The sequence below is a fragment of the Lithobates pipiens genome, unplaced genomic scaffold (assembly GCF_037356315.1).
Source record: "Lithobates pipiens isolate NorthernLeopardFrog02 unplaced genomic scaffold, aLitPip1_a1.2 Scaffold_10, whole genome shotgun sequence".
Lineage (NCBI taxonomy): Eukaryota > Metazoa > Chordata > Amphibia > Anura > Ranidae > Lithobates > Lithobates pipiens.
The window spans coordinates 210,355,977-210,376,544 of NW_027507686.1; the positions used below are offsets into that span (position 1 = coordinate 210,355,977).

A 20,568-nucleotide genomic window follows, 5' to 3' on the forward strand; every position below is an offset into this window, starting at 1 on the left:
AGTCTGTCCAATGGACATGCTAGAAAACTTTTGTTGATCAGCAGCAATAGCCACTGTTATAATACAATGTCCCAGCAAGGGGCATTCCTCAATTCACCCCACTTGCATGGATGGAGGAATCGGTTTCTTTTTCTCTGTTCAGCCCAGTGGAGAAAAATACAACCCATCTATGCCCTGTTTAAGGACCGATTCACACCAGAATGTGGTGCTGGAAAGGCATGTTCCAAGCTTAATTTCCACACCGTGTTTAATCACACTTTCCTTGCAATTTGCATGCAGGTGCCAATGTAATTAATGGCACCCGCCAAGCACACATTACAAACGCAATGCCTTCCCAGCGATAAGTGTAATGCAAAGGTTTGTGCCGATTATGTGACACTTAAAGTGTTACTAAACCCACAACAGTAAAATCAGTCTGTATATGCAGTAAAGCATGCTTGTTATACACACTGTGGAACCTAAAGGGTTACTCCTCCGCATTGTGTAAAAAGGCAATTTGATCCCATCTTCTCTGATCCTCTCCTTTTTCCACAGTCCCCGATCTATCTCCTGATAAGATAGGCTTTGAACTCACTTTGCACATACTCAGTTTGGTGTGTATATATTGCTAGAGAGGTTTTTTTTTTGTTTGTTTTTTTTTTTTTTTTTTTTTTTACTTGTGAGGGTGAATGTGATCAGCACTGTCCAGACAGGAGGTCAGGGGTCCTGCAGCCCCATAGGACAGTCAGAGTAGAATGAAAACTCCTCCTACAAGCTTTAACCAGACACAAATGGAAGTCACAAGCCTGCTATATACTGCTGATAAGAAAAGTTATTTAGCCGTTTATACTTCTTGAAAATTGCATGTCCATGTTCTATGTGTACTGTGGGCAATCAGATATAGTAAATGCAGGGTCCTAGGTTTAGTAACACTTTAAAGAGGAGTGCCACCTGAAAAAAAAATATTAAAAGTCAGCAGCTACAAATACTGCAGCTGCTGACTTTTACTAAATGGACACTTACCTGTTCCAGGGTCCAGCGATGTCAGCAGCAGATGACGAGCAATCACTCGTCTCTCAGCTGCCCCCACCGCTATCCTCTGTCAGAGAATCGTGAAGTGAAGCGTTGCGGCTTCACTGCCCTGTTCCCTACTGCGCATGCGAGAGTCGTGCTGCGCATCTTCATTGGTCCCCGTTGTGTCCTGGGAACTGTGTGTTTCCCAGAACACAACGGGGGTGCGGCGGGGCATCTGTGGCTAGCTATTCCTGGGAGTGGGTGAAGATACCTGGATTATACAGGTATCTGCACCCCCTCCCCCCTGAAAGGTGCCAATTGTGGCACCAGAGGGGGGGGAGGGTTCCAATGAGTGGAACTTCCACTTGAGGGTGGAGGTCCGCTTTAAGAAACGAGCAGCGTTGAGTTCAGCTTTCCAGTATGAAATGGGTTTCAGACAAAGGGACACAAGGGGCGCCCCCTTGTGTCCATTTGTTATATTGCAGAGATCGATTCCTCTCTTGGTCGATCTGCCTACTTTTTGTGCCTATTTATGGACTATGCCAGCATGGACTTTATGCTGATAGAGCTCCAATTTCTCATGGACTAATTGGGGAGATTGTGTGGTTTATACTCCTTTATTGCGCCATACTTCTAATTCTTTTTTTAGGATTTAGACAACCTGATCTTTCATCAAGCATATTTCTCAAGTCTGGATATTTGCCACCTGTACTGCAATACAGAAATAAGGAATAAGAGGTCATTTGAGGATACTTTATGAAACCTAGCATTACACATTTTAGAAAAAGATCTCAGACTTTTTTGTTGCCTGGTAAACACAAAGCACATTGTTTACTAAATAATAAATGTTCGTACCTGTACTTGGGGGATTTTCATCATTTATACCATGTGTAGTTAAAGGGGTTGTAAACGCTTGTGTTTTTTCACCTTAATGCATCCTATGGTCATTTTAACCCCCGCAAAAAGGACGGTAAAGCGCCGCTAAAAATAGCTTCGCTTTATCGCCCATGCCCCAGTGTGAAAGGTTCCTTAGTATGTATTCAATAACCCAAGCAAACGCTCACATAATCGTATAGCGGTGTAGGTGCATGGACTGGTCATAAGTGGGCAAATCTGTGTGCAATATTAGTGCTTCCGATACTGCGGAGGATTTATCACCATCTAGTATGTCTATACGGCACAGTACTCACTGTTGTTCTTTGTAGCAGTCCCTCCAAAGCTGCCCGCAGAATAGAAGGTCGCAGACTTGTTTTTTGTACTTTTTTATTTTGCGAAGTGCTCCATCAGTTATCACCTAATTAGAAGTGCTCACCATGTAACTTATTTTTCCCTTACAGTATACAGATCAAAATGTTAAATCAGTGCAAGTTTTGGTAGCTGATTTTGTTGACTGGTAAATGTATAAATATCACAAAAACTAATTATGTTAGCATATGTCTTTTTGCAGTATGTGAGCTTGTTTTTGTCTAAGACCATTAACCTAGTAACCATGAATCATGTTGTTTTGCTTTTGCAGAGCTCCTGAGATCATTTTGGGGTTGCCATTTTGTGAAGCCATAGACATGTGGTCGCTGGGATGTGTGATCGCTGAGCTGTTCTTAGGATGGCCTCTGTACCCAGGAGCATTGGAGTATGACCAGGTATGTCATTTTCTGTATGTCTGCTGACAAAGGTGGATGAGTGTATGTTTGTTCTTCAAATTGGTCAAGCAGAATAGCCTCAAGCATGGGATAACACAAAGCATAAAGAATCTAAAATAAAATATTTTCCAATAAAAAAAAAAAAGCGCCCCAATTGCATTCTCGTGTCATCACTTTTTGAAAATTCAAATATCTGACAGTCCTTGACTAAGCTGTGGGAGCTCCAAGAACCACCGTGTTACATGGCCGTGATGATGGTGGCATGCACAGTATTGATCCTTTCTTCTGTTCTATAGCATAGGATTGGTTTATTCCAGGGGTGGCCCGTCCATTAAGGGCACCGCCACCCCCTATTCAGGTGTCCGGACCCTTTTTGGATGCCGGGAGCTTGAATTACAGTGGCGGGGGTGTATTTTTGGAGCACCTGATTAGAGCCATAGGCTCTAATAGGCTTCAAAATACAGTAGGTGAACTCTGAGTGCAAAGCATTGCACTCTGAGTCCACCCAGGTGTGTTAGAAAAGCAAATTAATATTTGCTTTTCTAACACTGAACCGCCTCTCCACCAGTTGAGAAACGCAGGTCTGTTACTCATCACCTGATTGGCTAAAAGGACAGGCGCTGCTATTGGATGCCTATCAGGAGGAGAGGAGAAGACGCATGAAGGACACGCTGTCTGACCCGCTGCAAGGTCCCACAGCTCGCCGCCGTCACCCGCTGCCTAACCCGCCACTGAGGTAGGATAAGTGCCACTCATATGGCGAGCAGGCGGAGTCAGAGTGGGAACTTTTGATGGGGCATGGTGGCAGCATTTGATGAGCACAGTGAGGATGCAATTGATGTTTGTTTTCAGAATTTTTCAGTTTGATTGCAACCACCCAAAAATTTTGAACACCAGCCGCCACTGGTCTATTTATGGGCACCAGCTGGGAAATCGCCTTGTTAAATATCCAGCTGCCAAGGATGTTTTTAATCTTTGGGAGCTCATAAAATTGTAAGGGGGGAGGGGGTCCTTGTAATTATCTGAACGTCTCTTCCTATCCTAATTACATAAATATTTATATACAGATGTGGTATTTTTTCAATCCTGTTGTGCGCAATACTTGAATAACATGGCTTGGTTCACACTAGTGCGACCTGCGTTTGCTCTGGCACGGTAGCCTATTCATTTGAATGGGCTGCTGTGCCACGTAAACTGAAGAAAAAAGGTGCATCCACCTTTTTAAAAACGCAGCTGCAGGGAAACCGCATAGTCTTTTCGTCCATGCAGTTTTTCCCTGCGGTTCCCGCGATCGGGCTGTGATGTCCGGGGGTGCCATTTGGAATGATCCGCAACCTCGCAAGAGCAGGACAATTTGGTTGCGGGATACCCGCAACCGGAACACACAGCGCGGGCTAGTGAGAACCTAGCCTTTGATAGCGTAGGCAGACAGACAAGTGATTCAAAAGAAGGACCAAAGTCTATAGTAAAAATTCAGTCAGATTGGTTCATCCAGAATGGGGCTCTGGCCCCATAACCACATGATACTCAGGAAAAAAACAATAACCACAGATACAGTCAACCAGGAACACAATTGAGTGTAACAGAGGGCTGCTCAGCCATTTTACAGGCCTCTTTGTTTTCGACGAATGAAAACAAAGCTTCCTCTGATTGGCTGAGATGGGCAGATGACACCACAATCTCCAACTCAGGCAATCAGAGGAAGCTTTGTATTCACTCATAGAATACAAAGCTCCCTGTGAATGGCTGAGTAGTGCTCAGCTAGACTTGATATTGTTCTGGGAGCTGAAATGGAAGCTCCCATCTTGCTGCCATGACACAGTGCTGTATACTGTATATAGCTGAGGCTACAATACAGTTTATATTGTGCTGACAGCCACTGCATGTGTTAGTAAAATAAAATGGTTTGTTTGGGCCAAACAAGCTATTTAAACTTCAGTAAAAGCTGTAGAAGTCTCCCACCCCCATTCTAAGCCCTATGCTAACTACCCTGTAAAGGAAAGATGCGTATACTTTATCTAAGGGTACTCTGGTCTGGTCACATGATCAGGCCCCATTTCCCATGTCAGTGTAGAGCAGTGCTTCTCAACTCCTATCCTCAAGGTGCCCTAACAGGTCATGTTTTCAGGCTCTCCATTATTTTTCACAGGTGATTTGATCGGTTTTACTTCCTCATTAATTACCACAGCTGTTTCAGCTGAGGGAAATCCTGAAAACATGACCTGGCCTGGAGTTGAGAAACACTGGTGTAGAGTAGGGACAGCAGACAACGGATTCTTCATAGTAGGTCTGTAGGCGAGGTCACCTCCCAGGCTCTGCAGGGGTTGTCGCTGCTTTTTGTTCTCCCCTGAAGCCGGCCCCTGGGGAGATCATGTGACCAGACCAGAGCGCCTTCAGATTAGGTAAGTAAACACATCTTTCCTTCTACATTATATCTAGCATTGGGCTTAGAATGAGGATGTTATGAGTAGGTTTAAGCTTAGTTAGGTTTTGATTGGACTTCTACTTTAATGTTTTATTATACTAAAACGTATTAGTAACAAAATAAACCAAAGTAAACCACCACCACAGTAAACAATTACGGCATTGTCACTTTAAAACATCACAAGTTTGGACTTTTGTGGTTTGCGAGTAATGACGTTATTTTGAGCTTTTACATTTTGGTGTAATAAAGCAGTAATTGTTGTCCTATTAGGACATTGGCCGTATGTAATTGTCTTGTGACTGCACAGGCAGCTATTTGAGTTTTTTTGTAAGTCAAAAAGAGGAGCCTGAGCTCTGTCCCTCAAGCCCAGTGATTGGTGAGCTGCTGCTGTGGTTGAAATACAGTACAAAGCCGTAATAGACGAGTGCTCAGCAAAACATCTGCATGCTGTATCTTGTTGGTGTGTGCAGGTGGGCCGTGCAGGTTGGGCTATGTAGTTCTTTGTATCAAAAAAGTGCATCCAGCTTTTGTTTCAGAAACTACGTTACTGGTTTCCTAGCCTTGTTGTTTTTCCATATGAATACATTCATTACTTTACTTTAAAAAGCCTCAGCTGTTAAGTGTCTCTGGTGAAGCACATCTTGCTGTTGCGTATTCATTAATCTCACTGTGATTATACAGAATGCATTACTTGTAGGTACAGGGCCCAAGCTACACTGCTTTTGAAGCACTTTGCATGATAGTGTCGTAAACAACTTGTAAATAGGATCACCAGGGGAGGACTTGTCTTCTCCGGAGAGCTGGCAATCTTTAAATGCTAAATAAAGCAGCAGGCAAGAGTTATTTGTGTATGGATAATATAATGTAATAAGCCAACAGGAGCTATGAAGCAAAGATCAAAGAGAAATGCATTGCTGTAGGGATCTGAGTGGGGTTGCTTCTGTAGACTCTTTTGTCTGCAACCTGCATTTCAAAACCACTATCTGCACCTGCCAGTCTACCTGAATAAACACTTACCTGTTTCAAGGTTCTGTCATAAGAACCAGAGGTCACATAACATGGAACTTGTGTGTAAAAGGAGAGAGGAGGTGCAAGCTGCTAGAGACAACATCGGTTAAGCTGGCCATTGACTGTTCGAATCTTGGCTGGTTCTGCAGGGACTGGCTGAGATTCGAGCCATGTTTAGGCAGACTCAATGTACCCAAGTTGATCAGTCGATCAACTTGTGTACAACCAGCCTGTCAGAGTTTACATGTGATTATTAATAGCAGCTGGGCAGAACACAGTGGCTCTGCGGGAGGAATTCCCCCATCAACACTGACTGTATTGATCGGGGAATCAAACGATTTCCCATTGTTGCTCTGTCTATGGTCTGATTTAGATCTCACAGTAAGGTTAATAATCAATCAATATGTGCGCACACACTGCAAAACACAGAGCTTAGAGTGCTTGAAGACACTGACTGGTAAAATGGGGACAGCTGCTGCAGCCTCTCAAGAGTTGTTTGCCTTTTTATCATGCAAAAATAACACTAACAAAAGTGACTGAGATGCTGCGCTCATCTTTATGAGAGCATTGCCTTGAGAGTATTAACCAATGCATTTGTAAATGAATGGATCTGGTAGTGGCATGACTCCAAGTGTGGTTAAAACAATGTCATTTATCCTGCTGCGTGGTAAATCTCACAGTAGAGTCTACATTGTAGAGTGCAGTGACTGTTTGCTCTCAAGCACAAATCTGCCTCTAGGGGGCACCTTGGATAAAATCCAAAGGGTATATGATAAAAGAATATTGCATCAACAGTTGTCCAGGTAAGTCTGTGTCATCATAACAATCCAAAAAGAATAGCCATCAGTTATAGGGGTTCTAAAGAGCGATTATTAAAGTAGTTCTAAAGGCAGAAGTTTTTTTACCTTAATGCATTTTGTGCGTTAAGGTAAAACAACCCTCTGCATATATTTCCCTCCCATTCCCCCCTCCCCCCTTTTCCTCTGTTATACTTTTTTTTTTTTTTTTTTTTTAACACAGGATTCTTATGTTATACTTACCTGAGCCTGATCTTGATCCAGCAATGGGCACAGGAACATAGGCTCTCTCCCTCTTTATTGGCTCAGAGACAGCAGTTGGTGCCATTGGCTCCCGCTGCTGTCAATCCTAGCCATTGACTAGGGGGCATGGCACAGTCTCGCTGTCTGTGGCAATATACACAAACAGTGAGGCTTTGGGGCAACCCCCCCCCCCCCCCCCATGTGCCCTCATAGCAAGCGGCTTAGTATGGGGACACTCGGCAGGGGGGAGGAGCCAGGAGCACCAGCTGTCGAGTGGAGAAAAGGACAAAACCATTGAACAGAGCAGGTAAGGTTTAAAAAAATAAATACAAAAAATCACTTTTAAACTTTCAAACCATTTAACTATTTAAGTCCAACTTCATCTCAGCCAGCACTTGAAACTGGAGATTGTCACATTTAAGATTTTTGTTTAACTCCTGCATGACAGAGGGTAAAAAATAAATCTTAAGTTCTGAAACTTTGACATGTTAGTAAATCTGTACATATTATTATTATTATACACGATTTATATAGCGCCAACAGTTACGCAGCGCTTTACAATGTATAGGGGGGGTCCTGCCCGTAGAGCTTACATTCTAAAGGGAGGGGGCGGTGGTACAAAAGGTAATAGCTGGTAACACATCGCAACTACTTAGTGTATTCAAGTGAATTATATCTTTTGGGCTTTTGAACTTTATTGGGCTTTCATTTGGTGGTAAATGGTAATCTGTTTTTTATTTAGCTGTATATTTCTTGCTATTACCATAGCCTACTACCAAAGAACAAACCAAAATACATTCTCCTGCTCCTGATGACCGCAGCAATATCACACATGTGTATGTTAGTTGTTTGTACCTGTAGTAGGGCCCAGAAACAATAGAGCGCATTTTCTTTTTTGGGATTAATTTTTTTAGCCTACCTGAAATACATTGACCCCAACTCTAACCCTAACACTGATGTACAGTAAACCCTGATATAGCTATTTTTTTTATTTTTACACAATCTTTTTCTCCATTCAAGACTCAGAGGCCCAGAGACTTCAGTGACTGATCACTGTGATAGCCAATCAGAGGCTCCTGATAGTACAAAATCTGGAGCTCTCGGTGAGTGCACTGTAGAGCTGTGCTGCAACACTGATTAAAGTTTTCCAGCGTGTCCGTTCGACAGAAGTCAATCCAAAAATCGATTTCTGTTGAACCGGAAGGGCCACACACAGGTCGAAATTTGTCCAGTCCTTGCTAAACCCTTCAAGTATCGATCAGACTACCCAGCCTAAGAGCTGGTAAGATAGAATATATACAAAAAATTTGTTCTTTAGTTTAGATGTACTGTAGATAGAAATGTACCTGATCCTGAACTATTTTTATTAGCAGTGTTACTCTGGGTGTAGGTTGTCCTGCTTGGTATCCATAGCACAGGGTGGGTAACTTGCAGGTATGCAGCCCACTTCAGGGCACTTCCTTGTTCTATTTCACCATCTGTCTAAAACCATTTTTAATTTTATGTATTATTATATCATAGGTTTTCTTATGAATCTGTCAGGCTATCCTTGTCTGTAAACAAACTAATTTGAAACTTGAATATCCGCACACATAAGCAAATTAGGCACGCGCTTGGATTTATCTTGCACATTGGCTACACATCTGTCAGGATTTTTCTAACCCTGTTGCAGGCAAGACTGGAGGAATTCCAAGATCCAGCAGTGCACACTTAACTTTTTAAAACATTTTATTGTAGTCATAGGATATGCATGCCCCTTGATCTCTTAACTGGATTGACTGGCTTATGACTTCTAAATTAATTTGTTAAAGTGGCACTAAACTCTGGGTTAAAAAAAATATTAAATAAAATAAAATAAATTTTATTCAAGTATGAATTTTTAACTCCAGAAAGAACAAAACAACCAAAAAAAAAAAAAACAGCCTCCAACAAACCTCCAAATTGCTTTTATTGTTGCTGTGATGTGACCTTCTGTTAGAGGGGTCACCCTCCATGGTCCCGCTATATCTAGGGAAGTAGCTACCCTCTCTTGCTTGCTTCCAAGATGTACCCTGGGACTATGGGATTTGCAGTATGCTAGAGCAGTGCACATGGACCACAACTTATGGGTAGTGCTCATTCCAAATATACAAGAGGGGGGGGGGGGGGGGGGACAGGCGCTCATGGAAGAGGTTAGAAATAGACAGAAAAACACAATAAGATATGATTCCATGAAACAATAGATGAGGACTATCAAGCAGTGGATGTGTATGGATTAAGTGTTACTAAACCCAGGACCCTGCATTTGCTTTATCTGTTATTTCATGGTACACGGAACATGGAAATGCAATTATTTTGATAAATATAAACTGATACCTTTTCTCATCCTTATATAGCATCCTTGAGACTTCTATTAGTGTCTGGTTAAAGCTTGTAGGAGGATAGGAGGAGATTACATTTTACGCTCCTATGAGGCTGCAGGACCCCTGACCCTTTGTCTGGACATTGCTGATTGGCCCTGTGTTGATAACATGCACCCTCCAAAGGACAAAAAAACTCTAGCAATACACACCAAACTGAGCATGTGCACAGTGCCCCAAAGGCTCTGTAATGTCAGGAGATGGATTGAGGACTGTGGAAGAAGGGGAGGATCAGAGGACAGGATCAAACAGCCTTTTCACACAATGCACAGGGTTAACCTCTTAGCTTCTACAGTGAGTGTAACAAGCATGCTTTACTGCATATACAGACTGATTTTACTGTTGTGGGTTTAGTAACACTTTACTTTTGGAGAACAAGGATATCATTTAGTGTCACTTTAAAATGGTTGTAAACCCCTCTGACCTATTTCTACATTATAGGTAAGCCTATAATAAGGCTTACCTATATGTACTGAAAATATCTCCTAACCCTGCACCGTTTAGCAGATATTTGCCTTGTAGTGCCCTGATGTCATCGGCACATGCACAGTGAAGAAACGGCCCACAGTGCCTTTTCTTCCCCAGCATGTGCCATGACTGGCAGCTCCTGGCTTTTACGGAGCCCGAGTCTACAGCCCCGGAAGGTAGAGGGGTAAAGATGGATGCTTCCAGCAGCGTCACAGGCTTCATTTGCAGGTAAGTGGCATGTAATGGGCTAGTATGCGATGCATACTAGCCCATTATGCTTTTACTTTGCAGGGGAATAAAGAGGAAGTAAAAGCCATCAGGGTTTTCTTCATGCAACCAGTAGCTATAAGCTACTTCTTGAAAGATCATGTCTGTGTTCTCGGGTTGTGCCTCTTGAATGCAAACCAACAGATGTAGCCTTCTAAGGCCTCATTCTCATGAGGCTGATCCGCTTCCACGGAGTCCGCCTTTGTCCTCCAGCTCAGCAGGAGATCTCTCCGTTGATCTCCGCTGAGCCGGAGGATAATAGGTCCCTCTCCGCTCACTGAGCAGGGAGGGGCTTGACAAGCGCTGCTGGTTTCTATGAAGAGATCGGATGAAAACGGACAGCATGTCTGTTTTCACCCGATCTCATCCGATCCGCCGCGAGGGATCCGAACGTAGGGCCATTCGTCTGCTTTTAGCGGAGCAGAGTGGATCGGATCGGACCAGGTTGGATGTCAGCAGACATGTCACCGCGGACATCCATCACTCCATAGACTAGCATGGAGCACCCTTTCAGGTCTGCCGTCAAAACTGATAGGAGGACTTGAACGGTCCGACAGTGTGAATGGGTCTTAATATTGTTAAGTAAGGTATGAATAAGTAAGGTAGAATGGTTAAAGTGATTTTAAAGTCTTGCACTAGTATTGCACAGAGCAGCCCCAAACTTCTGGGTCCCACGCTGCCGCTTATTGCTCCTCCTCTTCTGTGTCTGCCACCGTAGCAAGCCACTAGCTCCAGAGACAGGCTGTGTGTGTCCAGAGCTACACGTAGTGCAGCTTGCTATACTTGGCAACACTGATCATTCTATTCTATTCTGACAACAGGAAGTTTCCCGCTGTCTGAATACAATAGCTCAGCTGGAAGGATTCCCCCATCCACATCAAATGTGAATCAAAGGGGAAAAAAATTGACGTATAGCTGGCTTTACAGGACACAGTCAAAGTTTCCTTCAGTCATGAAGACTGCTGAGGTCTTTTTCTAGGAGAGCCTTCTGTGAGGATGGCCCATTTCACATTGCAGTCAGTCATTAAAAGAGAAATTTGTTTTTGTTTTTTTGTGTTTTTTAGAAATCATACTTGCCTAGGTGGCAGCAACATCAATCCGATGCTACATCTATCCCCTGCCAACTCTAAAACTGAGAACTGAGCAATCAAAGACTGCTGATCACTCAGTTCTCAGAGCTCCGTGATCAGAGCTGGTGACTGTCAGTCACCAACTCTTTGGCTGTACTTCTCCTTTAAAGACTCCCAAAAATTGAATTCCCAAGCGGGCTCATCAGTCTTGGGTGGTGCTGCTGAAGTATTTCCTGCCCCAAGACCAGCGCCACTTTCAGACCGTAGCATACTTAAGCAATGAACGGTATCTTCAGCTGTCATAACAGCTGATTTCACTTAAAGAAGCTCTGTTTAAAAGCAGGATTTTGTTTTATAAATATAACCATTTGACGTGGTTACTCTTCCCCATGGAATGGTGGAGCAGTTGCTTTGCAATGCAGGAATATGGTGTGTGTGTCCACCTCATCTTCTGATCATTTAGCAGAACGGAGTTACTTATCCAGAACAGGAGAAAAAAATCTGTAGAGGGCTGAAGATAAGTAGGCACAAAAAGGAACTGAAAGGCAGATCCCTGCCATGGAATGCTATAAAATAATGAAATCTTTTCAAAGATATGGTTACGGCTTCCGTAAAATAACAATGCTTTATGTGTGTTAACATTTTTTGTAATCATGGCCATGATGTCTTTGTCACGCGTTCCCAAACACAGATCATGCAAAACTATTTGACGATCTAACCACATTAATTTCTAAACTTTGCAAAGGCATTAATGAATAGGAACTAGACAAAACAGAAGAACCTGTTATTCTAATGTTATTATGGTGAGGTCACTGCTGTAACAAAGTCACCACAGCCCATAAGCACAGTATACACTTACAATACCCGTGCCTTGTTTTGAAAAGCAGAAGTTGTGTGCTTGTAATACATTTCCGGATTGTGATTAGTTGTTACGTACAGACAAAGCTCTCACTTCCTCCTTTACTGATATTTCTAGCTCTTTGTATGCGTATATATAAATATACACATACAATATTCTCACATTTTTGTTAATGTTTTATTATATCTTTTCATGTGACAACACTGAAGAAATAACACTTTGCTACAATGTAAAGTAGTGAGTGTACATGTTGTATAACTATAAATTTGCTGTCCCTTCAAAATAACTCAACACACAGCCATTAAAGGGGTTGTAAACCGCTCGTGTTTTTTCACCTTGGTGAAAAAAACTCCTGACACTGACCGGCCACCTAGCCCCCCCATTTTACTCACCTAAACCCCTTTGTTCCCTCGGCAGAGACGCGCTATACCTCTCTGCCCTGGGTTCTCGGCTCTTGATAGTATAGATTGATAGCAGCGCAGCCATTGGCTCCCGCTGCTGTCAATCAAATCCAATTATGTGGGGACAGAGCCGAGTCCAGCATTCTGTATCTATGGACACAAATGCTGGTCTCAGGAGCGCACCCGCAAGGTAACCCCCAGGGAGAACGCTTCTCCTAAGGGGTTTATCATTGTGAGGTGGACCCACGAGCGCCGTTGGGGGACCCCAGAAGATTATGATCGGGGCCACAGTGTGCAAAAAGAACTGCACAGTGGAGGCAAGTATAATATGTATGTTTAAAAGAAATAAATAAAACAAGGGTTTACAATGCCTTTAATGTCTAAACCGCTGGCAACAAAAGTGAGTACACCCCTAAGTGAAAATGTCCAAATTGGGCACAATTAGCCATTTTTCCTCCATGGTGTCATGTGACTCATTAGTGTTATAAGGTCTCACTGGTCACTGGAAGTTCAACATAGCACCTCATGGCAAAGAACTCTCTGATCTGGAAAAAAAGAATTGTTGTTCTACATAAAGATGGCCTAGGCTATAGGAAGATGCCAAGACCCTGAAACTGAGCTGCAGTATGGTGGCCAAGACCATACAGCGGTTTAACAGGACAGATTCCACTCAGAACAGGTCTCACCATGGTCAACCAAAGAAGTTGAGTGCATGTGCTCAGTGTCCTATCCGGAGGTTGTCTTTGGGAAATAGACGTATGGTTACTGCAGAGGTTGAAGGGGTGCGGGGTCAGCCTGTCAGTGCTCAGACCATAAGCTGCATACTGCATAAAATTGGTCTGCATGCCTGTCACCCCAGAAGGAAGCCTCTTCTAAAGATGATGCACACAGAGAAAGCCCACAAACAGTTTGTTGAACACAAGCAGACTAAGCTAAGGACATAGATTACTGGAACCATGTCCTGTGGTATGAAGAGACCAAGATAAATGTATTTGGTTCAGATGGTGTCAGATGGTGTCAAGTGTGTGTGGTGGCAACCAGGTGAGGAGTACAAAGACAAGTGTGTCTTGCCTACAGTCAAGCATGGTGGTGGGAGTGTCATGGTCTGGGGCTGCATGAGTGCTGCCGGCTCTGGGGAGCTACAGTTCATTGAGGGAACCATGAATGCCAACATGTACTGTGACATACTGACACAGAGCATGATCCCCTCGCTTCAGTGACTGGGACGCAGGGCAGTATTCCAACATAACGACCCCAAACACACCTCCAAGACGACCACTGCCTTGCTAATGAAGCTGAGGGTAAAGGTAATGGGCTGGCCAAGCATGTCTCCAGACCTAAACCCTATTGAGCATCTGTGGGGCATCCTCAATTGGAAGGTGGAGGAGCAAAAGGTCTCTAACATCCACTAGCTCCATGATGTTGTCATTGAGGAGTGGAAGAGGACTCCAGTGGCAACCTGTGAAGCTCTGGGGAACTCCATGCCCAAGGAGGGTTAAGGTAGTGCTGGAAAATAATGGTGGCCACACAAAATATTGACACTTTGGGCCCAATTTGGACATTTTCACTTAGGGGTGTACTCACTTTTGTTGCCAGCGGTTTAGACATTAATGGCTGTGTATTGAGTTATTTTGAGGGAACAGCAAATTTACACTGTTCTACAAGCTGTACACTCACTACTCTACATTGTAGCAAAGTGTCATTTCTTCAGTGTTGTCACATGAAAAGATATAATAAAATATTTACACAAATGTGAGGGGTGTACTCACTTTTCTGACCTACTGTGTATACACATACACACCAAACTGTTAAATGTTTTGTAGTTTTTCTCTCTTCCAATTCATTCATGAAACCTCTACAATGAAGGCCTCTTAACCCCCTTATGATATAATACGTGAATGATAAAAATCCTTTGCACTGGGTTGTTGTGGGGGGAAACTACTTCTTGTATCTCATGCTTGTGTTAACCATACACATGTGGAATATTCAAAATATTTATTTCCTTGTTACAGGAGACATAGATGTTTACACGGATTGTAATATTTCTATATGTCCTCTGTGATCATTCATAGTAGACTTAAAGGGGTTGTAAACCCTCATGTTTTCTCTAGCCGTTGTCTTGTGTCCTGATTTGATAGATGGTAGCGCAGCCATTGGCTCCCACGGCTGTCAATCGAATCCAATAACACAGACGCTGGGGGGCGGGTCCGGCTCCTGCTGTCTGTGTCAATAGATGCAGCAGCAGGACATGGGAGTGCGCCTGCATGGGTGTCCCAAAGGAGAGCTTTTCTCCGACAGGGCACTTGAGAAGAGGAGGAGCCACGAGCGCCACTGAGGGACCCCAGAAGAGAAGGATCGCGTGTTTAGTAACTCATTTAAATGTTTTTTATTTTTGCCTTTTTTACATTACTGCTGGAAATGATTGCCATTTCTAGCGAAAACTGTCAACAAGACGAAAGATTGATATTTTTATACTTAAATAGTTATTTTAATGTCTAGTAATATATTATTAGGTTTCAAACTGATAACCATGCTATAACAATTAATATCTGATATTCATTTTCTTGCCTAGATCCGATACATTTCCCAAACTCAAGGGTTCCCGGGAGAACACCTACTAAATGTGGGTACGAAAACATCCAGATTCTTTTGTCGTGATCCAGATGCTCAATACCCCGGCTGGAAATTAAAAGTAAGTAACGTTTTTGTATTTGGCATCTAAAATGATGCTTGCTTCTGCCAGGTTGGTTCTTTCAGTCTGATGAACAGGAGCCTTAAATGCCATCGGTGCTGGGTAACTGCTTGCATTTCTCACCAGGCTTTTTATCTGTTTGAAGTTTGGGGGTTTTTTTTCCCCGTGTTTATACAGGATCCTTTTTTTTTTTTTGCGCTTCAGCCTTTTTCCATGAAATATACTTGAAACTTATTGCTTTCTGTCCAAATTTGCATTAGTGTATAATTATGTGTGTATGACAACACTCATATTCATGTTAGATGTTACCTTTAGACAGTTAATTTGATAAAAAGATGATTGCAGTGTGTTGTGAATTACCTCTTTGTGTCATGTCTTACTATAAAATTTGGGGTTTTGGTTCTGTCCAGTGAATTTTTATTTATTTTTCAATAGACCTTGGAAGACCATGAAGCAGAGACAGGGATGAAGTCTAAGGAAGCCAGGAAGTATATTTTCAACAGTTTGGAAGATATAGTGCATGTAAGTCGCTGAAGTGTAACACTGCATGTTTCGTAATTGTGCTCTTACCTGCTCTGTGCAAGTCCTTTCTTTATGAACAAATAAGAGGAGGGTGAGAAGACTGGCTAATTGTGTTTTTTTTTTTTTGATTATTGATCTAAAAATATAGAATAAATTATGTATGTTTTTTTTTTTTAAAGGAAGCTGTTCCAAAAAAAATAAAAAATCTGCCTATACGTTAAAGTATAACTATGGTAAAAAATTTTAATTATATCATGACATTAAAGAGGAGCTACAAATACTGTAGGACACGTACCTGTCCACAAATCCAGCGGTGTCTTCACTGAGCCGATATTTCAGTTGATTTTTGGGGCGCTGCCGTCACTAATTTGGGTAGGGGATACTGGCAGTGAAGCCTTGAGTCTTCACAGCCGTTTCCCTACTGCAAATGCGCTTTGTGAATGGCACAGTGGAGGGGGGCTGAAGGTCACCCGGAAGTGGGAGGCGGTTCCTGTCAAATTCAGGTACCCGCTTCCCCCCTCAAAAGGTGCCAAATGTGGCAGGGGAGAGGGGAGGAGGCAAATAAGCAGAGCTTCCTCTTTTGGGTGGAGCTTCATTTTAAGCTCTAACATGTGTTAAACTTAACAGTACTCTGTATAAAAATGTGGCTAGCGGTGTCTATTATGTACCTTACATCTCAGCATCCTAATGGTTTGCAGTTCTGCTTCCTTTTCTAGGAGAATCAAATAGTATCTTTGAATGAAGGGGGCAGACCTATCAATCATCTGCCCATCTTCCATTCATAGATGGTGTTTCATTCATAGAAGCTTTAGTAATGGCTTCAATGAATGGAGTAGCAGACATGCACTCTTAATGTCATGGCTCCTTAGTTCTGTTAACCCTGCTGCACCAGAAGATTAGGGAGTCAGGAGATGGGCATTGGAGGAGGAATATGTGGGCGAGTTTATCAAGTTTTTCAGCAGGAGTTTATGTGCTGTTTTCCGAATGCCCTAAAATCGTGTTCAAGAGCAGTCCTAAAAACCCCAGACACCATTAAAAGCTGTTAAACCCGGTTTAACACTGTATACACAGTGTTAAACCTCCTCAGGTATTTCTCTGCCTCTATTCAAAATCAATGGTTCCCTATACGAGTCCGTTGATTTGAATAGAAATCGCACCACGACTTTGTGCTGAGGATCTTGAAGGGGAACTGGTATGGTATGGAATTTAAGGGGAACCCCCACAGCAAAAAAAAATGGCACGGGGTTCCCCCCAAAATCCACTCCAGACCCTTATTTGAGCACTCCGGTCAGGAAAGGGGGGCGGGGGTACCACACCAGGCCACATGCCCTCAACATGGGGGGGGTGGGTGCTTTCATGTTGATGAGGACAAGGGCCTCTTCCCGACAACCCTGGCCAGTGTTTGTCAGGGTCTGTGGGCGGGGGTTTATCGGAATGTGGAAGCCCCCTTTAACAAGGGGGGCCCCCAGATTCCGACCCTCACCCTGTGTGAATGAGTATGGGGTACATTGTACCTGTAAAAAAAAAGTGTAAAAAATAAACACAGTACACAGGTTTTTAAAGTATTTTATTAAGGCAGCACTGAAGTCTCTTTTTTTTTTTTTTTTCACCTCCCCTCCCTGGATTTTCTCCCTCCGGCAATGTCTTTCCCCTCTGCGGTTTTTCTCCCTCCGGCAATGTCTTTCCCCTCTGCTGTCCTTCTCTCACTCTTTAGCTGGGTCTTCACTGCTGTCTTCTCCCTCTGTTGTTGTTCTGATGTTGACTCAACGCGTTCTCCCAGTGTAATGTTGGGTCCGCCGCGTGCAATGACTTATATTTGCATGGGGCGGGGCCACCCGCTGACGCCATTCTGTGACATCACCAACCTTGCCCTGGGTGGTGACATCCAAGGGGGTGAGGCCTCCGAATGACCCCATGCCAATATAAGTCATTGCAAATGATGGACCCAGCATTACACCAGGAGATCGCATTGAGTCAACAACAGAGGGAGAAGACAGCGGCGAAGACCCGTCAAAAGAGCAAGAAGACAGCGCAGAGAGGAGAGAACCGGAGAGGGAGAATGACCAGCAGAGGGTGAAGACGTCGCCAGAGGGGAGGAGAAATCAGAAGATACGCCAAAGCTGCCTTAATAAAATACTTAAAAAACCTGAAGGTGAATGGGTAGGGGTACAATGTACCCCATACACATTTACATAGGGTGGGGGGGTGAGATCTGGGAGCCCCTTGTTAAAGGGGGCTTCCACATTCCGATAAGGAGATGCTGAGTAACTGAAGCTTTTTTAACATCATTCCAAATAATAATGTCTGACGTGTAAGCAGTTACAATAACCGCTTACGAATGCGTAAATAAGAAGCTTTAATAACGACTCCATTTTGTTACATAGTGATGTGACCTACATATGCACCTTATGTCATGGACTGAATAATTAAGGTCTAACTACTGTCCGTGACACATAATTAATGACTCTGGATAATTGCCGTTATAGGTTAGCAGTAAACCTATATTCAGATATATTGCAAAAGATTTACAAGCGAGGTAGCAAAGCTTATTGCCCCATACACACAAGCAGATTTTCCATCTGAAAAAAACCTGGAAAAACTTTTGCTGGCAGAATTTCTGATTGTGTATGCGCTGCATTGGTCCAATTTAGGACATGGTTAAAGCGGAGGTCCACCCTAAAGTGGACCTTCCCCTCATTGGAACCCTCCCCCCCTCCGGCGCCACAATTGGCACCTTTCAGGGGGGAGGGGGGTGCAGGTACCTGTACAGTAGAGATATCTGCACCCACTTCCGGCATAGATTCTGCAGAAGGTACGCCCCTTTCCGCAGAATCGACACCCCTTTCCAAAGGTCCCCCGCTGCCTGCTGGGAAACACACGGATCCCAGAAACAGCGGGGGCCATCCTTATTGCGCAGCGCGACTCGCGCATGCGCAGTAGGGAACCGGGAAATGAAGCCGAAAGACTCCACTTCCTGATTCCCATACCCAAGATGGCGGCGGCAGCACCCGAGAGTTGATCGAGAGATCGGCTTCGGGTGCCGATATCGCGGGCGCGCTGGGCGGGTAAGTGTCATTATTTTAAAAGTCAGCAGCTGCAGTATTTGTAGCTGCTGGCTTTAAAAAAAAAAAAAACGGCGGACTCCCGCTTTAAGAAGGGATACGGTGAGGGGGAAAAAGTATTTGATCCCCTGCCCATTTTGTACGTTTGCCCACTGACAAAGAAACGATCAGCCTATAATTTTAATGGTAGGTTTATTTTAGAGAGACAGAATAACAACCAAAAAATCCAGAAAAACACATTTTAAAAAGTTATAAAGTGGTTTGCATTTTAATGAGTGAAATATGTATTTGACCCCTTTGCAAAACATGACTTCGTACTTGATGGCAAAACCCTTGTTGGCAATCAGAGGTCGGACGTTTCTTGTAGTTGGCCACCAGGTTTGCACACATCTCAGGAGGGATTTGTCCCCCTCCTAATTCCATATCCTCTCCAAGTCATTAAGGTTTCAAGGCTGACGTTTGGTAACTCGAACCTTCACCTCCCTCCACATATTTTGTATGGGGATAAGGTCTGGAGGCTGGCTAGGCCACTACATGACCTTAATGTGCTTCTTCTTGAGCCACTCCTTTTTTGCCTTGCCATGTGTTTTAGGACATTGTCATTCTGGAATACCCATCCATGACCCATTTTCAATGCCCAGGCTGAGGGAAGGAGTTTCTCGCACAAGATTTGACAGTATATGGCCCCATCAATCATCCCTTTGATGCGGTGAAGTGAAGTTGTCCTGTCCCTTTAGCAGAAAAACGCCCCAAAGCACAATGTTTCCACCTCCATGTTTGATGGTGGGGATGGTGTTCTTGGAGCCATAGGCGTCATTCCTCCTCCTCCTCCTCCAAACGCAGTGAGTTGAGTTGATGCCAAAGAGCTGGATTTTGGTCTCATCTGACAACACCACTTTCACCCAGTTCTCCTCTGAATCATTCAGGTGTTCGTTAGTAAACTTAAGACTGGCCTGTACATGTGCTCTTTTGAGCAGGGGAACCTTGCGGGTGCTGCAGGATTTCAGTCCTTCACAGCATAGTGTGTTACCAATTGTTTACTTGGTGACTATGGTCCACAGCTGCCCTGATATCATTGACAAGATTGTGCCATGTTCTGGGCTGGTTGCTCAACGTCCTCTTGATCATTGAGATCTTGCATGGAGCTCCAGACTGAGGGAGATTGACGGTTATTTTGTGTTTCTTCCATTTGCAAATAATCACACCAGAGTGCTCCTAATCTCAGCTTGTTACCTGTATAGAAGACACCTGGGAGCCAGAAATCTTGCTGATTGATAGGGGATCAAATACTTCTTTCATTCATTAAAATGCAAATCAATTTATATATATTTTTTAATGCATTTTTCTGGATATTCTTGTTCTGTCTTTCACTGTTAAAATAAACCTACTATTAAAATTAGTGACTGATCATTTCTTTGTCATTGGGCAAACGTACAAAATCAGCAGGGGATCAAAAATACTTTTTTCCCTCACTGTGTCAGGTGATCTTTGTGCTCTTCCATTGGAGAAATATCTCCCAACTTCTTATCGGACCATCACTTTTGGACAAAATGATTCCTTGCATTTCATCAAACTTGGTTTAATCAGATCTTTTTGATTCTGAAGATACAGAATCATGTGCTCTTGTATATGTTTTTTTTTCTTTGTTCCTGGTGTTAAAATTGATGTAAACCTGATTCGTGAAATTTGACCTAAGTAGATATATCTGTAGTGTTTTCTTAT

At 43.3% G+C, this 20,568-nt stretch overlaps 1 protein-coding gene across 1 annotated transcript in view; it reads left to right on the top strand.

Annotated features, from left to right (window-relative positions):
* Positions 1–20,568, top strand: part of HIPK3 (homeodomain interacting protein kinase 3) — a 147,668-nt gene that overhangs the window by 103,350 nt on the left and 23,750 nt on the right. Inside the window, exons 3-5 of the mRNA XM_077460905.1 lie at positions 2,510–2,633; positions 15,143–15,262; positions 15,698–15,784. Of these exons, the coding sequence (XP_077317031.1) occupies positions 2,510–2,633; positions 15,143–15,262; positions 15,698–15,784 (331 nt within the window). The remainder of the gene's footprint in view (positions 1–2,509; positions 2,634–15,142; positions 15,263–15,697; positions 15,785–20,568) is intronic.